The 18,654-nt window shown below is 40.6% G+C and overlaps 1 protein-coding gene across 1 annotated transcript; it reads right to left on the reverse strand.

The window, feature by feature from the left end:
* Positions 1-238: 238 nt before the first annotated feature.
* On the reverse strand, positions 239-11,625 carry gpr146 (G protein-coupled receptor 146). Its single transcript, XM_005468789.4, has 2 exons — positions 11,251-11,625; positions 239-4,143 (listed from the first exon to the last, which is right to left on the reverse strand). The coding sequence occupies exon 2, from the start codon at positions 4,100-4,102 to the stop codon at positions 3,101-3,103; it is 1,002 nt and encodes a 333-aa protein (XP_005468846.1). The 5' UTR covers positions 4,103-4,143; positions 11,251-11,625; the 3' UTR covers positions 239-3,100.
* Between the last annotated feature and the right edge of the window lie 7,029 nt (positions 11,626-18,654).

Below are 18,654 nucleotides of genomic sequence, written 5' to 3' on the forward strand. Positions count from 1 at the left end.
TGTTCCCTGATTGGATGATGAGATCATTTAGGTAGCTACTAGGTGTATATACAGGAACACTGAGAATAAATGAATTTAATTGTAGTTTCCCTGCATACACCAGCTACTTATTCTGATGTAAAAACATATATTTGAAATATCGTTCCCTTGAAACATGTTCACTATTTATAAACAATACAAACAGAAACATTGTTCACATGACCATACGAATGGTAAGATTTCACTGAGACAGGAAGGAGCGGTTATATCCATGTTAGTTTATTGTTTAATCAGTCTTTGACTCAGCTGACAGTAGAGTACTTACAGAATCTAAATATATCTCTCAGAAAATAATACTGTATTTTTTCAAAGAGCACGGTGTCCTCCATACAATATATACAAATCATTTTGTACTATACATATACACTTGTATACACAGTCACAAAAGCATAACATCTGAATGTGGATTCATCTGGATGTTTGAGGTTTGGTTGTTCAAATAACTAAAATGTATCTGTACTCGTTCAACATACAAGAACTCTTAGGGCTGTTTCTTTGCGCCGACGTGAGGTTTTGGCCGCCTCTGAAATAATAAACCATTCTCAGACACGAGCAGCCATCTGAGTTAGGTGTGATTTGAGCTTTGATCACGCTTTAGTTTCTAGTTGTGAACATCACGCAATCACTCCATGTAGTGACCGCTGATCATTAATTCTGCCAAGGAATTGGGGATGGATAGTTAAAAAACATTAAAAAAAAAACAGACTAATGGATGAAATTACAGCAGTGGTTAAAGAAAACTGATCAGGCAAAGTTAGGCAGCACATGCACACATCATCTTCAAGCAATTCAGAAAAACTCGATGGTATTTTGAAGCAAAACAGTGCAGTTATTTAGCTACTGGAATCTCTACATGATTGTCATTCTCTTAGTGTTGTTTGGTGCAGCTTCAGGTCTTATGCTAAACAAGATTAATTATGAGCACCCTCTGTTTGGATATCTTTTCATAACACTTCCATGAAGTTGAGAGTACATCACATGAACTGCATAAGCACGTACAAGTTGTGCCTGTTCAATTTAAGCATGTTTTTCGGAGGAATGAACTCATAATCACAAAAAGTAGCATAGAAAATACAATTTCTATGCTACGTTTAACAAAAAAAAGGACCTTTAGAAATTCAGTCCAGTGTTTGCTCTTCATTCCTAAATGCTCAGTTCACATTAGGACACTGAACTGAGTGCAAATAATGATTAACTGTGCCAAAAACCATCCATTCAAGGATTTTGTGGGGCAGCACATAATGTGTTTTAGGTGAATACTATTTCCCACTGACCGAATCCATATGCATGTAACGAGGGCAGCACATGAAATGAAAAAATAGAGTGTGTACGTGACTTTGTTATAATCTTGACAGCAAAAAAAGGGTCAAACCTGTTAGTACATCTGGCATTCCTTCACATTTTACAGCAAAAGCGCACTCGCTGAAATACTTCAAACATTTCAGCTCAGCTTTAGGTCATTAACAGAGTTAATGTGTGCTTGAAGGTGTAAATTAAAACTGAATACAAACATACGATTCATATCAGAGCGCGCCCGTCTCCATTTAACTTCGAGTGGACGCCCCGCCTTGCTGGTGTATCATTTCACAGGCTGAATAATAAACTGGCCCTTTAATTCAATATGCAAACTAATGCAGTGAAGCAGCAGACCAAATGCTAGAACGTGTTTTTAGTTCTGATAGCTGGGATTTATTGCCATCAGATTGTTCTGTTCACCGTTTACCATGGAAGCAAGGAAGCAAAGCAGCTTTGATAATAATGTGCATATTACCTTAACGCATGTGAGCAGCATTACAGTTCAAACTCTTCTGTATCATACACACTGCTTCCAGGTGCTTATCAAGTGGGCTTGTCATATGTTTAAGAAGGTTTTTGATAGTGTTAGTGCGCAAAAACCTCACAGCCAGTCATGAGTCTTGTGGCTTGTGCATGACAACCCCTCAGGGCTCTCTCTGTGACCCTGTGTGGGCTTCACTGACCCTAAGTGAGGCTCTGGGTGTATAATTCCTGCAGAAATAGATCAAAAGTTAACAGAACACTGGCTGTCAGCTCAGCTTAATGAGTGGATTTCGAAACTGTTTGTGGTTATCAGGTAAGGTTATAATCAGCAGAGATCACAAGAGGTATACCGGTTATGTCTGAACCCTGAATACAAGCTTTACGTGAGCGTTATATTTAGTTTTGTATGATTTAAAAGTGGTGTAGATGTGTGTGCGTGTGTATCTGTATTTTTGACAGTAAAAATAATCTCTTTGTATGTTTGAGTGGATCAAAACTTCCGAATACAATCTTTAAAATTAAAATGGGAACATATCTTAATATCAGTACTTAGTTCTAGCCACAGGGTAGTACTGGCGTGCATCCAAGGCACACTTAATATTGTACTCCACCTTCAACATGTGAAGATTATTTAATCTGATAATCAAAACCAATTAAAGCAGAAGGAAAACTGAGTTCAAATAAAAAAAACAGAAATGGCCGAGGCTTATAGTTTGAGGGCGGTAAACAGTGATTTCCACTGGCACGCACACCGTTCATTAGCGGCGGTTGCTTATGGGTATACCAGCAACCGTCATTGCAGGGGTGGAGAGGGTTCTGTTAAAAAACAAAGTAACTTGGCTGCATTTGATAATTAAATTTTTATAGCTTATTGGATCTGCTTGTGTGTTAGAGGTGAAATGTAGGCACAAAAACCACACCCACTCCCAAAGGAGGACGCGGAAAAACTGGATTTTTTGTTGTGAAACTCTGTCCTGCGTAGTTATTGGATGATTGTTTCCAATTTACTACCCTCATACTAGAAGCCTGAGTTTCTTGGTGGAGAAATGTATTAAAAACAAACAAACAAAAAAACAGCACTTAGTGGTTTTTTGTTTGCATTGTCCCCTCATTGCAGAACTAGATAGATCAGAAGGTGACAGGAAATTCCAGAGTTAGCTACGTCGCTCTCAAAACAGTCCGGGGTTGTGAGAGACCCCCGTCAGATACTGGCGCTATAGAGGGGAGATAAGTGCTGGGTAGGCCGATAAGTGGAAAATGCAAGCAAGGGTGGCGGGGGATCTCACGTCACCACTTGCTGCACTGTTGAGCGTTCACGAGGGCAGGACTGGTCTCTGCAATGCAGCCTCCTGAGCAGCCGCTGGAGCTTGTTGGAGAAGTTTTTGTTCATCTGCCTGTACATAAGAGGCATTGCAAAGCTGCTGGAGAAAGCCAACAGTTTAGATACGCATCTCAAGAAATAATAGGTAGGTAAGTAACGTGCACTGCTAATGTATCCTGGTGCAACAACTACAGTATGGACTAAAAGAGTCATGTAGTACGGAGTCCACAGTACGAACTGCACACAGACTGAAGCTAGCAGCAACCTGTGTATGGAAGGGTCCAAGCGAGCAGAGTCCTGATCCAAAGGTGTAGATTCCTTCCTGATGCGCAGAATGAGCACAAAAGCGTAAAGCACAGCCAGGGCGGGCACCACGTAGCCGATGAACATCATGATCGAGTCCGCTGCCTCCTTGTTCTGCATTTTGGAGCATTCGACCATCTTGGTGGAGATGTGGTTGCACACATAGAAGAGCAGCGAGGAGAAGCTCGTGAGCACTGCGCCGCCCCAGATAAACCCGCACACGTGTTTGGTGTTATACACACTCGACATGTACGTGCGAGGCAGCGCGCGCTCTATGTAGTAGTCCAGACTGAGCAGCGTGGTGGAATACATGATAACCAGAGATGAGATGTTGAAGAGGATGAGTAGGGTGATGTAAACCTCATCGTTATACTCCCACACATGCCAGCGGGTGAAGGTGGAGCTCAGCAGCTCCACAGGCGCCACCAGGTTGAGCACGAGACCCGCAATGGCCATGTTGACAAAATAGACATCAGGCATGGTCATGGACACCTTGTTTGAGAGGTTGACCACGACCAGCAGCACATTGTAGCACAGGCCCAGTGGGAAACACACCAGGAGGTAGATGAGGGAGAGGATTGACAGGATGAGGCCAAAGTCCCGGCAGAGCCGGAAGTCCACGCTGGTGTCCGTCTCATTGTAAACCATGCAGATCCACATCGCTGGGTTCTGACACGGGTCGAGCACTCTCAACAGGTCGACTGTGGACAGAGTCAAGGAGAAAAGAATTAGTCATTAATTAGATATGTGTATGATAAAGGTAAAAATAACATAGAATTCTTGGTAGATTCATTAAACTCTTAAGCTTTGCTATAAGGATTAGTTTACCATTCTTCTCAAAAATCATAAAGTTCACAACATCCTAAAGTTTTTGTGGCTTTTGTTTTCTTTTTGTTTGTTTAACATATATGAATTTCCCTCATCACGTGCTTTCACTGTCAGAAGCTGGAGGTAATGCACCTACAGGCCTTTTGCTAACTGCCACTGTACAAACAGGACGAACACGCAAAGCCTGAGGTTAATAACCGTTAAAGAGTAATGTTTGGAATTCCTTTGAATAATAAACAGAAAGACGGTGCAGTGCAAATTAGAACAGATAAAGGTAAAGCGTGCCATAAATTTACCACAACTATGCAGAGTCATCTGAGAGCGAGCTTCAAATAACAGTCGAACAGTTACCAGAGAAAGCTGAATAGCACGTTTGCTATTTGAACTCTCCGTCATTTTCAAACAGAGCAAATCATTAAATCACTTCTTGTGCCCTTTGAATCAGGGCATTGTAATCCTGAAAAAAACGACTCTAGTGACACACAGGGACCTCTGAAATGCTAATGATGGTGGCCACCAATGAGGGCATAAGTGGTGAGCCAATTAACAGCTTAAACAGGAAACATATTAGCCAATCCTGTTGAACGGTTACAGTAGAAGAAGAACAGTAACTCCTTCTCACTCATGATGCATGTGTACCGGTAGTACAGCTTTCAAGAGGAAGAAGCTTTTAAAACCTTTTCTTCCTGGGATCTGACTGTCGATTATAAACATTTGATTTTTATGTCCCAGTGACGTTAAAGTGACAGTCATTCTCTTTTCCCCATTCATTTAGATAAGGGCTTTAAAATAACAATCCAGACTTGAGTCGAAATAACAGTCAAGTCACCAGACTTTCTTTTAGAGGGGCTTTGATGACGACCATCGTGACAGAAATGTTTCATTATAGGATAAAAACAGTCAGTGTATTTTGTCTTGCAAAGGGATTTCCCTCTTAAGGGGCACAGACATAGCAAGAGCACAGCAGTGACCATAAAATGTCAGTGAATTCAGCAACTTGTGGTGACGGTGGGGAAAAATAACCACTGGTGACACAAAGGGGGCGGATACTGAGGTAAATGTACCTCACCTTTAGGTGAGAGACTGAAGCAACAATCAGTGGAAGTAAAGGATACAGCTGCTGACATATGACTAAATACATTAGTGGATTACCTAGGCAACCGTCAGAGGTAAATCCCTTTATATGCGGACTGGGCTTTAGGGAACAAGTGCACCTAAACAATGTGCACAACGAAATACGCTCAACAGCTTAACGGAGCCAGTGAGTTCAGGCTTTTCCTTTAATTTGTCATCTATGCGCATAGAGCAGTATATATGACTTATTTTTAACATCACCCAAAACTATCTATATTTTATGTCATATTTATGGATTTTATGAAAAGGTCTCTGAATTTACTCTGCGTGATATTATGAAAATGATTTGTTTTTTGTGCTGGCTAGAGCAGTAAGCAAGGCCACGACACAAAAACACGTCCGCCACGTCTCGCCTATTATGCCACGGGTAACACTGTTAATTTCACTTCACTGCATCTGACTGACTGAATACAAACGCCTCACAATATGTTTGATTTGCTAGCTCAGCCTCAAAAACCCACCATTTCTCCTCACTGGCCAGAGCAAATGAGGCCTTTGTTCTGGTGGAAGAATACAAAACTGCATTTGTTTGACACCTTGGCAAGCCGTTTCTCCCTCGCTCTGCCTCGGCGTCCTCGTTCTCCCTCCTACAGTTGCATGCAAGAGCGCCGCTGACTGTGCAGAGCTGCCCTTATATTTTTCATTCACATGCAGCATGATAAAGAAGAACACTTCACAGACAGCTTTGGTGCCGAGTCAAAGGCATTTATCTTCCGTTCAAAGTTACTGCCAAGCTGCCTGGGAGCTGGGCAGGCGGCGATGGGTAGATTTATAAAGAGTGAAATGTGAAGCAGGCTTTGGTGAAGGGTCAGCGAAGAACGAGGTGTAGGTTGGAGTTCAGGACAAGGTCAAAAAACAAAGGAAAGAGGGAGACAGCGTAGACGTCAGGAACATTTGGGAGCAAAGCTGATGGGGCTGGATGATTTAGATGTTTCCTTACATAATTAACTGGGGTAATTCTTAGGAAGATTATCATTATAAGTGAAAGTAAGTAACTCAGATACACAATATTTCATTTCCTCAGAACTAAATTGACAGATATGTTTCCACATGTCTGGCTTCACTTGCAAAACTGCTTTTGGGAAAGGACGATAACATTTTTACATGGAAACAGTACGCCCGCTAATCTGTGCAGAATTTTCTGGAAATTTTCTCCCCAAGAACACCCTGAAACAAAATGTAGGAAGGCGGTTTTGTTTTCAGGGGGATGAGTAACGATGCCAGTAAGGGAGAAACATTCTTCTGTGTGCTTACGTAACACCACTACAGAGAGGCTGTTTTGGCCTTAAGCCTCTCACACACACACAAATACACTCAGTCCCTCCTCTGTGCTGCTTCAATTGGCTGCAATGGGGCTGTAGTGGGGGCTGGAGCACAGAGCTGGACTAGAAGTGGATCGGGAGGAGGGCAATCTTCACCGAGTCGGGAGCACTGGTCAGCCCACTTGTAAACACTGCTCTCAAACACTGGCAGCTTGGTGACTCATTGACGAAAGCAGACCTTGAAAAAAAAGCACACTATAACCAGTGCTCCTCTTTTCATCGATTTGTGCTAACCCCCCCCCCCCCCCCCCCCCCCCCCCCACCACCACCACCAGCACAATGCTTCCATATACTAAGAAGTACAGTAAGCTTATTCACCCTTTACTTCCTCCCACAACCTTTCATCACTTCCAGAGAAAATGACTTAAGGGGAAGTTTCTGATTATTAAAGAGGACTCACTGCAATGTGGCTGGCAGTCCTCATTAATTAGCACCTGCTGTATACAGACATTTCTAACTCCCTGTCATTAACACATTGGCTGACTCTACAGCTTCTGATAGCTGCAGGAGTTGTTAAAAAAGAGGGCAACTGTTCTCTCTTGTATGTATGACTCGAACATTTGCACTTTGGGTAGGTTTCTAATTTATTTCTATCTAATTATCTTATATTTGTGAATATCTGATAAAAAAAAAGACTATTATGCTTGAGAACGTGAATCCCAAGTTAAGAAAACAGGTTAAAAATATAATTCTGTAACACTGCTGGTGAGTTTTCTTTGCATTTCCTTAAAACCATCTGTGGGATGCCAAAAACCCTCAGGAAAAACAGTTTATTCCCCTGACATTCTTCCCATCCAAAGGAGTGCTCATCGGGCCAAAAACAGAACTTAGTTTGCTTTTCAGGAACAAATTTAGTGCCCTTCTGGACAGTACTCCCCCCATGAGGACAAAGTGGTGCTTTCCTGTTGTGGGGAATCACAAAGTCACTCAGGATGCAGTGGTGCTCAACAGCTCCAGAAGAAAAAGCCCCATTAATAATGTTGTAACCCTCCAAAGCAGAGTTAATAGGAGCTGTCTGCTGTTGTTGTGGAAATCCACTAACAGAATCTGCATGTTTGATTAAAATATCGATATCTGACAGCAGCATATCAATAATTGCATTGCGAGAGGAAGCAATGCTGCCGTATTGATATTTTTCTCCACTTACAGGTTGCATTTTCTCTCTGCTTCTATTCTTTTTGAACAGCAGGAAAAAGGCCGTATGTTATGTGAGAGAAAAAATAATGGGACCGTTCACGCTCGCTGTTATTGCCTTCGTGAATGACAACAGTAACAGTAACAGGCTTTTTGCCATTGTGGTGCGACTGGCGTGACCATGTTGGAGACACGATTGCACGATCGTGTTGGTCTTAACCGCCATTTCAGTGATATATCAGTGCAGAAAGTCACAGATGATATACACAGAGAGACACTGCAACAGCTTGGAAAAAAATGGAGTTTCTGGAGAAAACTCTGTGACGCCTTTGCTTCCTGTTTTGACTTTTTCCAGCATTGATGCTGAGGTTTGTTTGTTTTTTCACCTGGCATGCAGAAGAAGACTGCACACCTCAAATGCCAGTGTCAAATGTTTTCGTATAATCCTTTTGGACTGCTCGCTGTTTACCATAAGCATTCATTCACTCTAGGCAACAACCACTCATGTCGTGAAAGTCAGTGCACTTTAGCTCTGCGCGTTTTGCCAGCAGCCCACGATAATGAAATCTCTAGTTTTCTACTCAGCTGAGGGAAAAACAAGCGAGGTGTAAGAAAACGTCCACCCCTGACTCGGAGGCAGAACAGCTTCATGCTGCATGATCCACGTGTGTTTTGATTCAGTGTAATGAGGGCCATTTCATTTTCTAGCCCATTTTGGAGCCTGTCAAGGCTACAGCTGGAGGTGACGTTGTTGGGGTTGAGTGAAGGTCAGAGAGAGACACTACACCCAGCTGTTATTACGGCACGAGCGCTGTCAGAGCAGTTGTGGTCAGGGCTAAGCTCATGCAGCCATTGAAGTATGCATATTATCTTTTATTAATTTCCAAGGAGAATGGCAACTTGTCACTTTATTTTCCTTTCATACGGTTGTTGAATAAAGTATTTCAAGGACTGTTCCTTAGAGAACATGCCCATCACGGTTCCCTTCTTTTATGCTACATTAATTATGAGCTGCGCTAACAGGAGATGTAACTATTCATTCATTTACATCTACTGCTATAAGCATACAAACCAGGACAGAGCTCTATAGCCTAAGCTGAAAACTCTTGAACGTGACTTTGACTGCAGTTGTACACTTGGTTAAACCTTGTCTGAACTTTTTGCACTACGCCATGTCAAAAGTGGTTAAGTTTAATATCCCCAGAGGGGGCAGCCCTGCTTCGGCATGCTTCGGCCCCACCAAACACGATCGTGTAACAGTGACGCCCACGTGCTTGACGTCTCAGCGTTCTGAAGCCAGATATCACTGCCCGATGGGAGCAGTGTGACATACTGGGCCCACACCCCTCGTATATCCTTACTGGAATTTACAGGCCCTTCTCAGAAAGCTGCGAGTGATGTCACATGATTTTGTAGCCATGTCTACAGCAACACAGCAGCAGCAGAATGTACTACAGCCAGAAAATAAGATTACGCCACTCATTTTTGCACGTTTTTGTGCAGGGCTTTTTCAAACGGCTGTCCACGGGACGGAAATCATAATATTTGATTATAAATAAACAGTGAAGAAAATTGGCTTTGAATATATTGGACATCACTGAAGATTGTTTTTGCATGGACTATTTGTTTTCCAAGTATTTAGACTGTTAAAAATATATAAAAAATATGCTTCAAGTATCTAAAATTAAAGCAAGCGTTATTCTTATCATCATATATATGATATTATTGAATCATAACTACTGATTTATTAATGTGGACATTGGTTTGTTGTTATGTATGTATTGTATAACTACAGCGTTGATATAAAATGGTACGTTAGGTACAATCTTTACATTCAAAATAACCCACACTCTGAGGGGTGGCCAGTGGACTCGCCTCAGATATTGTGCCTATGCAACACTATCAGACGTGACAGGTGACACAATATAGCACATAAGTTTCTTTAATAACCCACAAATCTACAAAGTAACTTATTGCAACTTACAAGATACCTTGTTTTCCTTTCTCTACATTTAGCAAATGAAGAACAAAAATCTATCAATGGTAATTAAAATCCGTGCATTCCAATTCAAGCCCTGGGGAAAGGTTCTATGTACAATTGCTATCAGTTTTTGGACAGTGGAGATAATAGCTTGAGTCTGAAAGCTTTTAAACTGCACATTTTCCTGCAAATGATAGAGATCTGCTCCCTTGATTAATGAGCGCATCACTGACGCTTTAATGGATTATCTCCTTCACAAGGGGTGTCAAACATCATCTGATTATCTTTGAGGAAACAGTAGTTCCTCTAATCGAGTTCTAGTGTAACAGAGTCTGGTCAAACATAGGTCAGTCTCAGTCTCAGCAGCATTCCCGGCTTCTTTTCCAGCAACTTGCTGAACTGTCAACGGCTTCAACAAAGTCAAGAGTTCAATGGTCAGCACAAAGCAGGCTTACTATCATTAAGCCACAGCCACACACGCCCAGTTCGCCTCCGGTCACATGGATGAAGCTGATGACAACAAGTGCAAAGACCGAGTCTTAAGAAGCAATTCATTTGGGTGACAAGCACTACTGACTAGTGGCTAGAGCTACTTCGCAAGGAAGTGGCACCCATTTCAAAATGAATGATAAAATATAGTAATTACCAGTAATAACCTTCCTGCATCTGCTAAAAGCAATGATGAAGTAAGAAAAGGACTGAAGTAGGTAAAGCAAAGACACACGATCTGTCAAAACAAACCCAAAGCTGCGTGTAAAACCTCATTAAAATTAAGACTGTTTTTTGTATATATCTTAATGGTTTAGCACTACAAGACTGTATATGTGTAGGCATGGATATAAGGGAGCGCAAAGCTGTGCTCATGTTGCAGCTTGTCATAACATACATATTCCTCACAGTTAACAGAGCCACTAGTTTTAGCTCCCAAAAGAAGATATCAACAACAGATTGGAAATGATTATTCATATACAGAGCAGATTACCTGAGAGGCCTTTTGATCACAACGCTACAACTTTTTTTCTCCCCTACACCTCAGAAAGCTGATCCCGTGAGAAACCTCGTCAGGTGTTGTTTTCCAAATACAAGCCCGTCGCTGAAATTGTGGAACTTCTGGAGCTGAACAAAGCTAAGAAAACGCCAGCTAATGGAGTTGGAGGGGGGGTGATTTATTTTTCTTCACGCCGTGTCATTACACTTGACCAGGCAGATGAAAGCGAGGATAGCTGTCACGACTTTACCATTATTTATTCCACCCCCTTTCTTTGTTGGCACAACTGCGACTACTCACTCTCGCATCTAGTCATCCCCAGCGGTGCAAATTCACTTCTTCCCACTTTCAGGTGAAAGCCAGAAACCGATACCTTTCGCATATGTTGACATGAAACAATGGAAACGAGAAGAGAACTCACCACAAACGTATAGGCTTGGATCGGTGACAACCCTATGGAGGCATTGGGTTTTGATGTAGCGTTTCCACTGGCATTTCTCAGTCGTTTCATTTGGGTATGGAAAAAAAAATGACTTGCTCTCGTGAAAAGTGGGAGGGAAAAAAAACACGTTTCAGTGGATTTCAGTTGTTTCGCTCCGCATCTATCAACTTTTCGGACGAGGCTGGATCTGAAAAGGGGCCGACCGTTACAGGCATTACTACTGCTGGAGTGCTGCTGAGCTCTACAGTGTGTACACACGTGACCCTCCCCCACCGTCTCTTCACTCCGCTCCCTGCTGCTGCTGCTGCCGCCGCTCCACGGTCGCGAGGCCCGAGTGGCCGTTCGGTGCTCTGATTGGATGGAGGACAGGGAGGTGGGGCGCGAGGGAAACCCACACACACACACACACGTACACACACACAAACTCGTGTTTTCATCACTTTAGAGGACATTACTTTGATTTATGTTTGTTTCCTGGAGTCCTGTCTTAACGTTCAACTTAATCCAAACCTTATCCAAACCTCAAGCCAAGCCTTCATACTAAAATCAATTACGAACGTTCGGTGGACTTACTTTTTTATACCCCCCAAAAAGGAGTCCAATGAATCTCCAGGAGATCATGGTGCAAAATATACACAGTGTAACTCGTAATTCATCAGAAGAATGGCGCAATACACAGCCTGATTTGTTATGGACTTCTCTGTGAATGGCGAAATCTCAAAACATTCATCATGAATCAACAGAACATTTTTGTAGCAGTCTGTCCCCCCATATTGTTTTGCTTAACTCCAACCAAAAACTTAACCCTTTTATGCAATGCTTAATTTTAACCATCCAATCAACCTAATCCTACCCAAACCTACTCCCAACATAACTAGTTGTCCCTAACTTACCTAACCTCTACCTTAACTTACTTACCTGTTCAAAACAACATGAAAAAAATATACAGGTAACCTACACTAAGGTAACTAGTTTAAAAAAAAAAGAACCTGGTCCAAGTTTTGTCACAGGACAGGCAAAGTGCTTTTGTGATGATGCACGCACAAAATAGGCATGCATTCCTCCTCCTCTACATTCCACACATTAGTTTGTAACAGGATCACTGAGCGGCATTATTTTTAGCTTAGCTTTTGGGATGAAAGACAAAACAGCTACCATTGTGATGTTTTTCTGAGATGTAGCATCCTGTCTGAGCAAAGTATTTTTGAATTTTAAGTGCATGGGTCTGTTACTCAAGCTGTATTTCCCAGTTTGGTTTATTGCCTCACCACAATCTAAAACAATCCAGCTCATTGTTTTAAAAGATGTGTTTTTTTAAAGGCCAAATGACCCCTAACCATAACCTAATTTAATGCTGGATTCAGACAACCCAATGATGGTAAGTCGATTGGTCTGGGATCATTGTATAATCTGTCAAAGACATCAGCTTATGAAAGAATAGGGCAAAAGCTGAGTTTGTATTCTTGAAACTCTGGGGTACAAAGAACATTTCTAAACCTCCTTTCCAACTAAATATTGCAAGGTGCATGACTTGCATGACTTTTAAACTCTTAAAGTAATTCAAAAGCTTTGACATCCAACATTTTTAGGAGCTCTTGCTCAATTCATTTCAATCAGAACTGGTAGTTGCGCAAGTTTCATCCATACTAGAAACGTATTTGAATTTGAGCTTCAACACCATTACTGACCTTCATAACACCTGCAAAGTTCAGAGTGGCTTTGGTGTTTCTCCAGCTGATTAAACAGTAACTGTTGAGAGCAACACCACAAACAATTGAAGTCTTGATAGGGATGAAGACAGATGCCTGTATATACAATTTCTGTTGTGGCTTTGCATGGTTCCTGAGAATAGTATTGTGTTTAAACTGAAGATTTAATATATTTTTGACACATTTTTATAAACTACAGAGAAAATTAAATGAGAAAGTAATGATGATGTTCTGTTTATGTTCTCTTTAATGAAGATGAAATGCAATGCTTCCGTCTCTCAGAAAGAAAGAAAACAAACGTTACATTCATAACCCTGAAGGTAGCGTACTGGTGGATTTCTACTTTGTTACACACACGAGGAAGAAATTGGAATATGACAAAGCTTATAGTCAGCTTGGGGAAACATTACAATAAACGCAGTACAATTAAAATCATTTGCATTGTTCTGCTGAATGGACTCTGAAAAAGCAGCTGGAGTTTGGTTAAGGAGATTAAGCATTATAATGCAAATTGTTTACAGTTTAAAGCAGAAATCAGGATTATGAGACATGTCAGAAACATAAAAAGTAACACTGTAGGATTATTGCAACTAATAGCTAATTTTGCCAAACATTACATTGTTACAAGATAATGAGCCAAGTTAGAAATTCATTCATTTAAAAGCAATGGTGTTTCAAGAAGAAATATGCAATTATTAGGATATCATCATTTTATAGCTGAACAGTAGCTCAGTGATCTCAAGTATTTAAATTACCCTACAGCAAAAACCTTTTTGTCCATACAGGAGTCATACATAGAGTGTAAATTTACTGCTTACCTGAGAGAAGGAGGAATACAGTAACAAAGTAAAACACAGTATTCAAGGACATAAAGCATATAGTTCATTAATATCTAAGAGAAGTAGAAGTACAGTACCTGTGCTTTGTGCTTTGTCGTATCTCAGTTAGTACTCCTGCCCTTTAAGAGTGCTGAACATTAGTCTCTTGTTCCACTTTCAAAGAAACAAAGTAGCTACGTCAGCATAATATCTGGTGGGTACTTACAGCCAGTCAAAGATACTGAGAACTGTGATGTTCAAGAACATTAAGTTTAATCAGATAACTAGTCGTAATACAGGAAACTGTATGCTAAACCATTTCCTTTGCGATTATCATTGACTCTGTCAGCTAATAAGTACTGAAAACTCTGTGCTATACATGCAAAAGGCAGGGATACTAAGTATCACATGAGTGTGTTAGTTTATTAGTCAGTGTTGCAAAAGGCTTGGACCAAGCAGAAAAATGTCAACAATAGTACAACTATCTAGCAACATAAAGTCATCATGAAAAAGAGTCAGACCTTTACAAAACAGCAGCAATTGTAGTTCAGTTTGGCAACTAGATTGAAAGTGGCCACTCTGTAAATTAAGTATCACTTCAATCCCCAAAGTTCTTGTAAAGTGTTTATTTTCCTTGTTCCTGCTTGTCTCAGTCTTTTATCATTGCTTTTCAGCTAATTGAGGTGCTGCAGTAGAACAGCACACATTCGCTGCACTTCTTGTGAAAGCATCGCCCTGGAGACAGAGATGTTGTTCCAGTGATTACACCGTTGACTGTGTTCCTTTGTCCGATAAGACATTCAGAATTTGTCACGTTGTCCTTGGAACACAAAGTGCTCATTCATGCAACCACCCCCTCTGCTTGCTTTTGAAAACTGATCAAATTCATGAACGATTGGTTTTCTTTACAATCAGTGAATTTCAGTATTATGTTAATCTCACAGCCCACCGTCTCGCAGATTGCCACTCTGTTTTATGTCATGAAATTGCATTAAATTGTATAAATCACAAAAACAAAGTCCTTAAGGGGTGTTTTTAAGGCCGTTGAGACGAACTTTAAGTAAGAAACAATTAAAAGCAGGGGCAGGTTCAACCCCACAGGTATTCATGAAGGAACATATACTTAAATGAGTGATCATTAAAAAAAAAAACCCCTAAACCCCCCCACATTTCCTTTAATACACAGAGATCTAGAAAATAGATACCTGCTACTGTGAAACCAGTTTTATTTATTTAACTACCACATGCCCATGCTACAGTATTGTTTGGCCTATTTGTGTTTTTCTTGATCACACTGGAGGGGGGAAATGTGTGGTAAATGTTATTTATGTGCTAATATTAGGTCGCTTTAACATGTTGCTAGGTGGTTGCTAGGCAGTTATAATTAAACTTTTGTCACCATAAATGAGAAGCTACCAGGTATTTTAAAACTAGAATGCTTTCATGAGAAGTGATGGGTGGAAAAAGGTCCAAATAATTTCAGCCTGTTGCTAGAATGTTGCCAGGCAATGTGATCGCATCATAATGCATCATCATATCAATTCAGCTTTTGTGGCTATAAATTTGATGTCAATGTTGCAAAATAAAAATGATCTGATGTGTCTGTAACATTTTACAGGTGTATAAATATTTTTTTTAAATGGGTCATTTTAGCCAGGTGAGGTTTGGTTGCTTAACTTATGGTGTTAAGCAGAGGAGTTTGCAGATAAAGAAACAAACAGAATGAGATTTTGTGTATTATACTTACCATTTTGTCATGTAAACTTGGGTCTGCACAGACCATCCAGGTTGGATGAACAGTTCTGACAACTTAGATATTTCAGGTTCACCTGTGCTGTACATCTGTTGTAGCTAATCAAGACACAATATCTTGTCAAATATTTATTTTAAACTATCATATACCCTGGCTGAATGCACTGCTTCATCCACATCTGCGTCACAACATAGTATACAATATGATATTTTTCCAAATCTTTTTTTTTTTTAACATTCATATGATTAATTCACCAGTATATGTAATGTACAACTTAATGTGCTGGTCAGAACAACCCCTTACTTCCACCCTCTTTGTTCTAAGCCAATCTCACAAGATGAGCACAAGCATATGCCCATTAAAAACCCATTCTCATACCCATTGTGCAAGAACACCTTTCATCCTTGGAAAACAGTTTGAGGCGTTGTGCTACTCATCCGATCTTGTATGCAGAAACCCATGTTCGTCCAAAGTCTTTTTTGTTCATAGGTAGCTTAAGGAGCTATTGGAGTCTTTGCTTTCTCAGGCCACTTAAATTACAATATGCTAAAAAGCTGCTACTGACCCCTTTTTTTGTTTTTATTTTTGTCTAGTGATGTAAAATAAAATTGCCTTTCACAGGTTTCTGTTCTTGCTTGTATGACATGTAAGAGCTGACAAGATGAGTGACATTTTTTAGCTTTGGTAGTTCTTGGTCTCAATTTCTGACAACATGACATGAACCCTATTATTATTATATACAGTGGTGTGAAAAAGTGTTTGCTCCCTGCCTGACTTCCTATTTTCTTTTGTATTTTTTCACATTTAAATGTTTCATATCATTAAAAAAGTTAAATATTAGACAAAAAGTGGTGAACCTTCCCAGGAGTGGCCGGCCGACCAAAATTACCCCAAAAGTGCAGGGACGACTCATCCAAGAGGTCACAAAACCCCCCAGAAAAACACCCAAACTGCAGGCCTCCCTTGCCTCAGTTAAGGTCAGAGTTCATTATTCAACAATAAGAAGAAGAGAAGAACAAAGAGACTGGGAAAAAATGCCACCCATGGGAGAGTTCAAGGAGAAAACAATTGCTGACCAAAAAGTACACAAAGACTTGTCTCACATTTGCCAAAAAACATCTTGATGATCCCCAAGACATAACATATTCTGGGAAATTATTCTGTGGACTGATGAGACAAAAGCTGAACTTTTTGGAAGGTTTCAGTCCCGTTACATGTGATTTGAAACAAACACAGCATTTCAGGAAAGAAACATTGTACCAACAGGAAAATATGGTGGTGGTAGTGTGATGGTCTGGGACTGCTTTGCTGCTTCGGGAACTGGAAGAAATGGAAATAGAACTGTGAATTCTGCTCTCTACCAAAACATCCTGAAGGAGATTGTCTAGCCATCTGTTCGCGACCATAAGTTGAAGAGCACTGGGGTTCTGCAGCAGGACAATTATCCAAACCAAACCAGCAAGTCAACCTCCGAATGGCTTAAGAAAAACAAAACAAAGACTTTGCAGTGGCCTAGTCAAAGTCCTGATCCGAATCCGATTGAGATGCTGTGGCATGACCTTAAAAAGGCGGTTCATTCCAGAAAACTCTCCAATGTGGTTAAATTACAACAGTTCTGCAAAGATGAGTAGTGCAGCAAAAGACTCATTGGCAATTATTGCAAACACTTGATTGCAATTGTTGCTGCTAAGAGTGGCCCAACCGGTTACTAGGTTTAGGAGGCAATCCCTTTTTCACACAGGAAAGAGGTTTGGATTTTTTTTCCCTAATGACAAACACCTGCATTTTGTGTTTACTTCTGTTATCTTTGTCTAGTATTTAAATTTGTTTCGTGATCTGAACCATGTAAATGTGACAAACATACGACCAAATAGGAAATCAGGAAGAGGCAAACACTTACGTACCACTGTTACTCTAACCAAGAATTTAAACCTTGAATTTACACCTCATATTTCCCGTGTTTATATTAGTTAAAGATCAGAGGGTTTTACTTCATATTCTTGCAGTTTGTTGTGTATAGTCTAACACCTTTTCATTTTTAGATTAATGGGTGTCATCAGGTGAATTGTTTTAAAGTCTTGATTGCAGGTTTAAACAAGGAAAACGTGCTGATTTGTATTTGTTTGCGTGGCAGTGCATGTGATGCTGGCATTTACTCCAGCAGGGAGAAAGTGAGTGTTAGGGGCAGAGTGTGTCGTGAGTCTGAGGACTAAACACAGTTTATCCCTAATCACGCTAAAAAAAATCTGTTCTTCTTGGAAGCCTCGATCCACTGTAAGGTTCTGGTCTGAATTTACTTTCCCCTAAATATGTTTGGCTGCATGACGACATAGGGGTTGTTTACAAATCCTCATCTACACTCAGCTTCATTCAGCCCTGGATGCATCTGTTTGCACAGTCACTTTGGCACCAGATGGTCTCAGACACGTAATGTGAGTCTAATGATAATGACAAAACACAGTGTCTGTGGACACTCTGAAAGTATGAAGCATTTCAGCAGATTTTAGTCTTACTTTGTGTCCTTTTACACAGAGAATTGTCTAAATAATCAATGATTAGGTTGCTCAAAGAAATTTGAGATATTTCACAGGAGCGGACACAGCTAAATACTTATTTGACTTACAAAAATATTTATGTGAGAAACTGCCTCCACGCAAACACATTGAGGCAAACTGCATAGCACTATGTTGTGCACACTCCTTTTAAGCTCAGAGGCCTGGGAGTGCACATTAAGCTCATTAAGTCTGTGGCGGAGATTATGGTTTACTGCAGACCGGGCAGCGCTGTCCAGCGGCTTGGACATCTCCTCATTTTTAAAGGCCGGGGAAAAGAGTGGAGGAGCTCTTCTTATTCACTATCGACACTTCCGTTTCAGACAAAGGGCTAACCGTATTGTATTACGTACAATTAGAGAGCAAGAAAATAGAAATGCGCTCTTACTTCTTAATAAAGGAAAATTATAATATGGTCGCACACAAAATACCACCAAGAACAAACTAGAGCAAAGCTTTGCATAATATTTACATCTACTGGAAGAGGACAGAGCAAGCTCTCATCATAAAACATGACAAGTTCATAATTTAAACATCAGTATGTTCTGTGC

Source organism: Oreochromis niloticus, linkage group LG4 (genome assembly GCF_001858045.2).
Source record: "Oreochromis niloticus isolate F11D_XX linkage group LG4, O_niloticus_UMD_NMBU, whole genome shotgun sequence".
In the NCBI taxonomy this organism is placed as follows: Eukaryota; Metazoa; Chordata; class Actinopteri; order Cichliformes; family Cichlidae; genus Oreochromis; species Oreochromis niloticus.

What these genes read in the sequence shown, in the direction of transcription:
- gpr146 (XM_005468789.4), bottom strand. Translation starts at nt 4,102, where the DNA reads ATGTGGATCTGCATGGTTTACAATGAGACGGACACCAGCGTGGACTTC.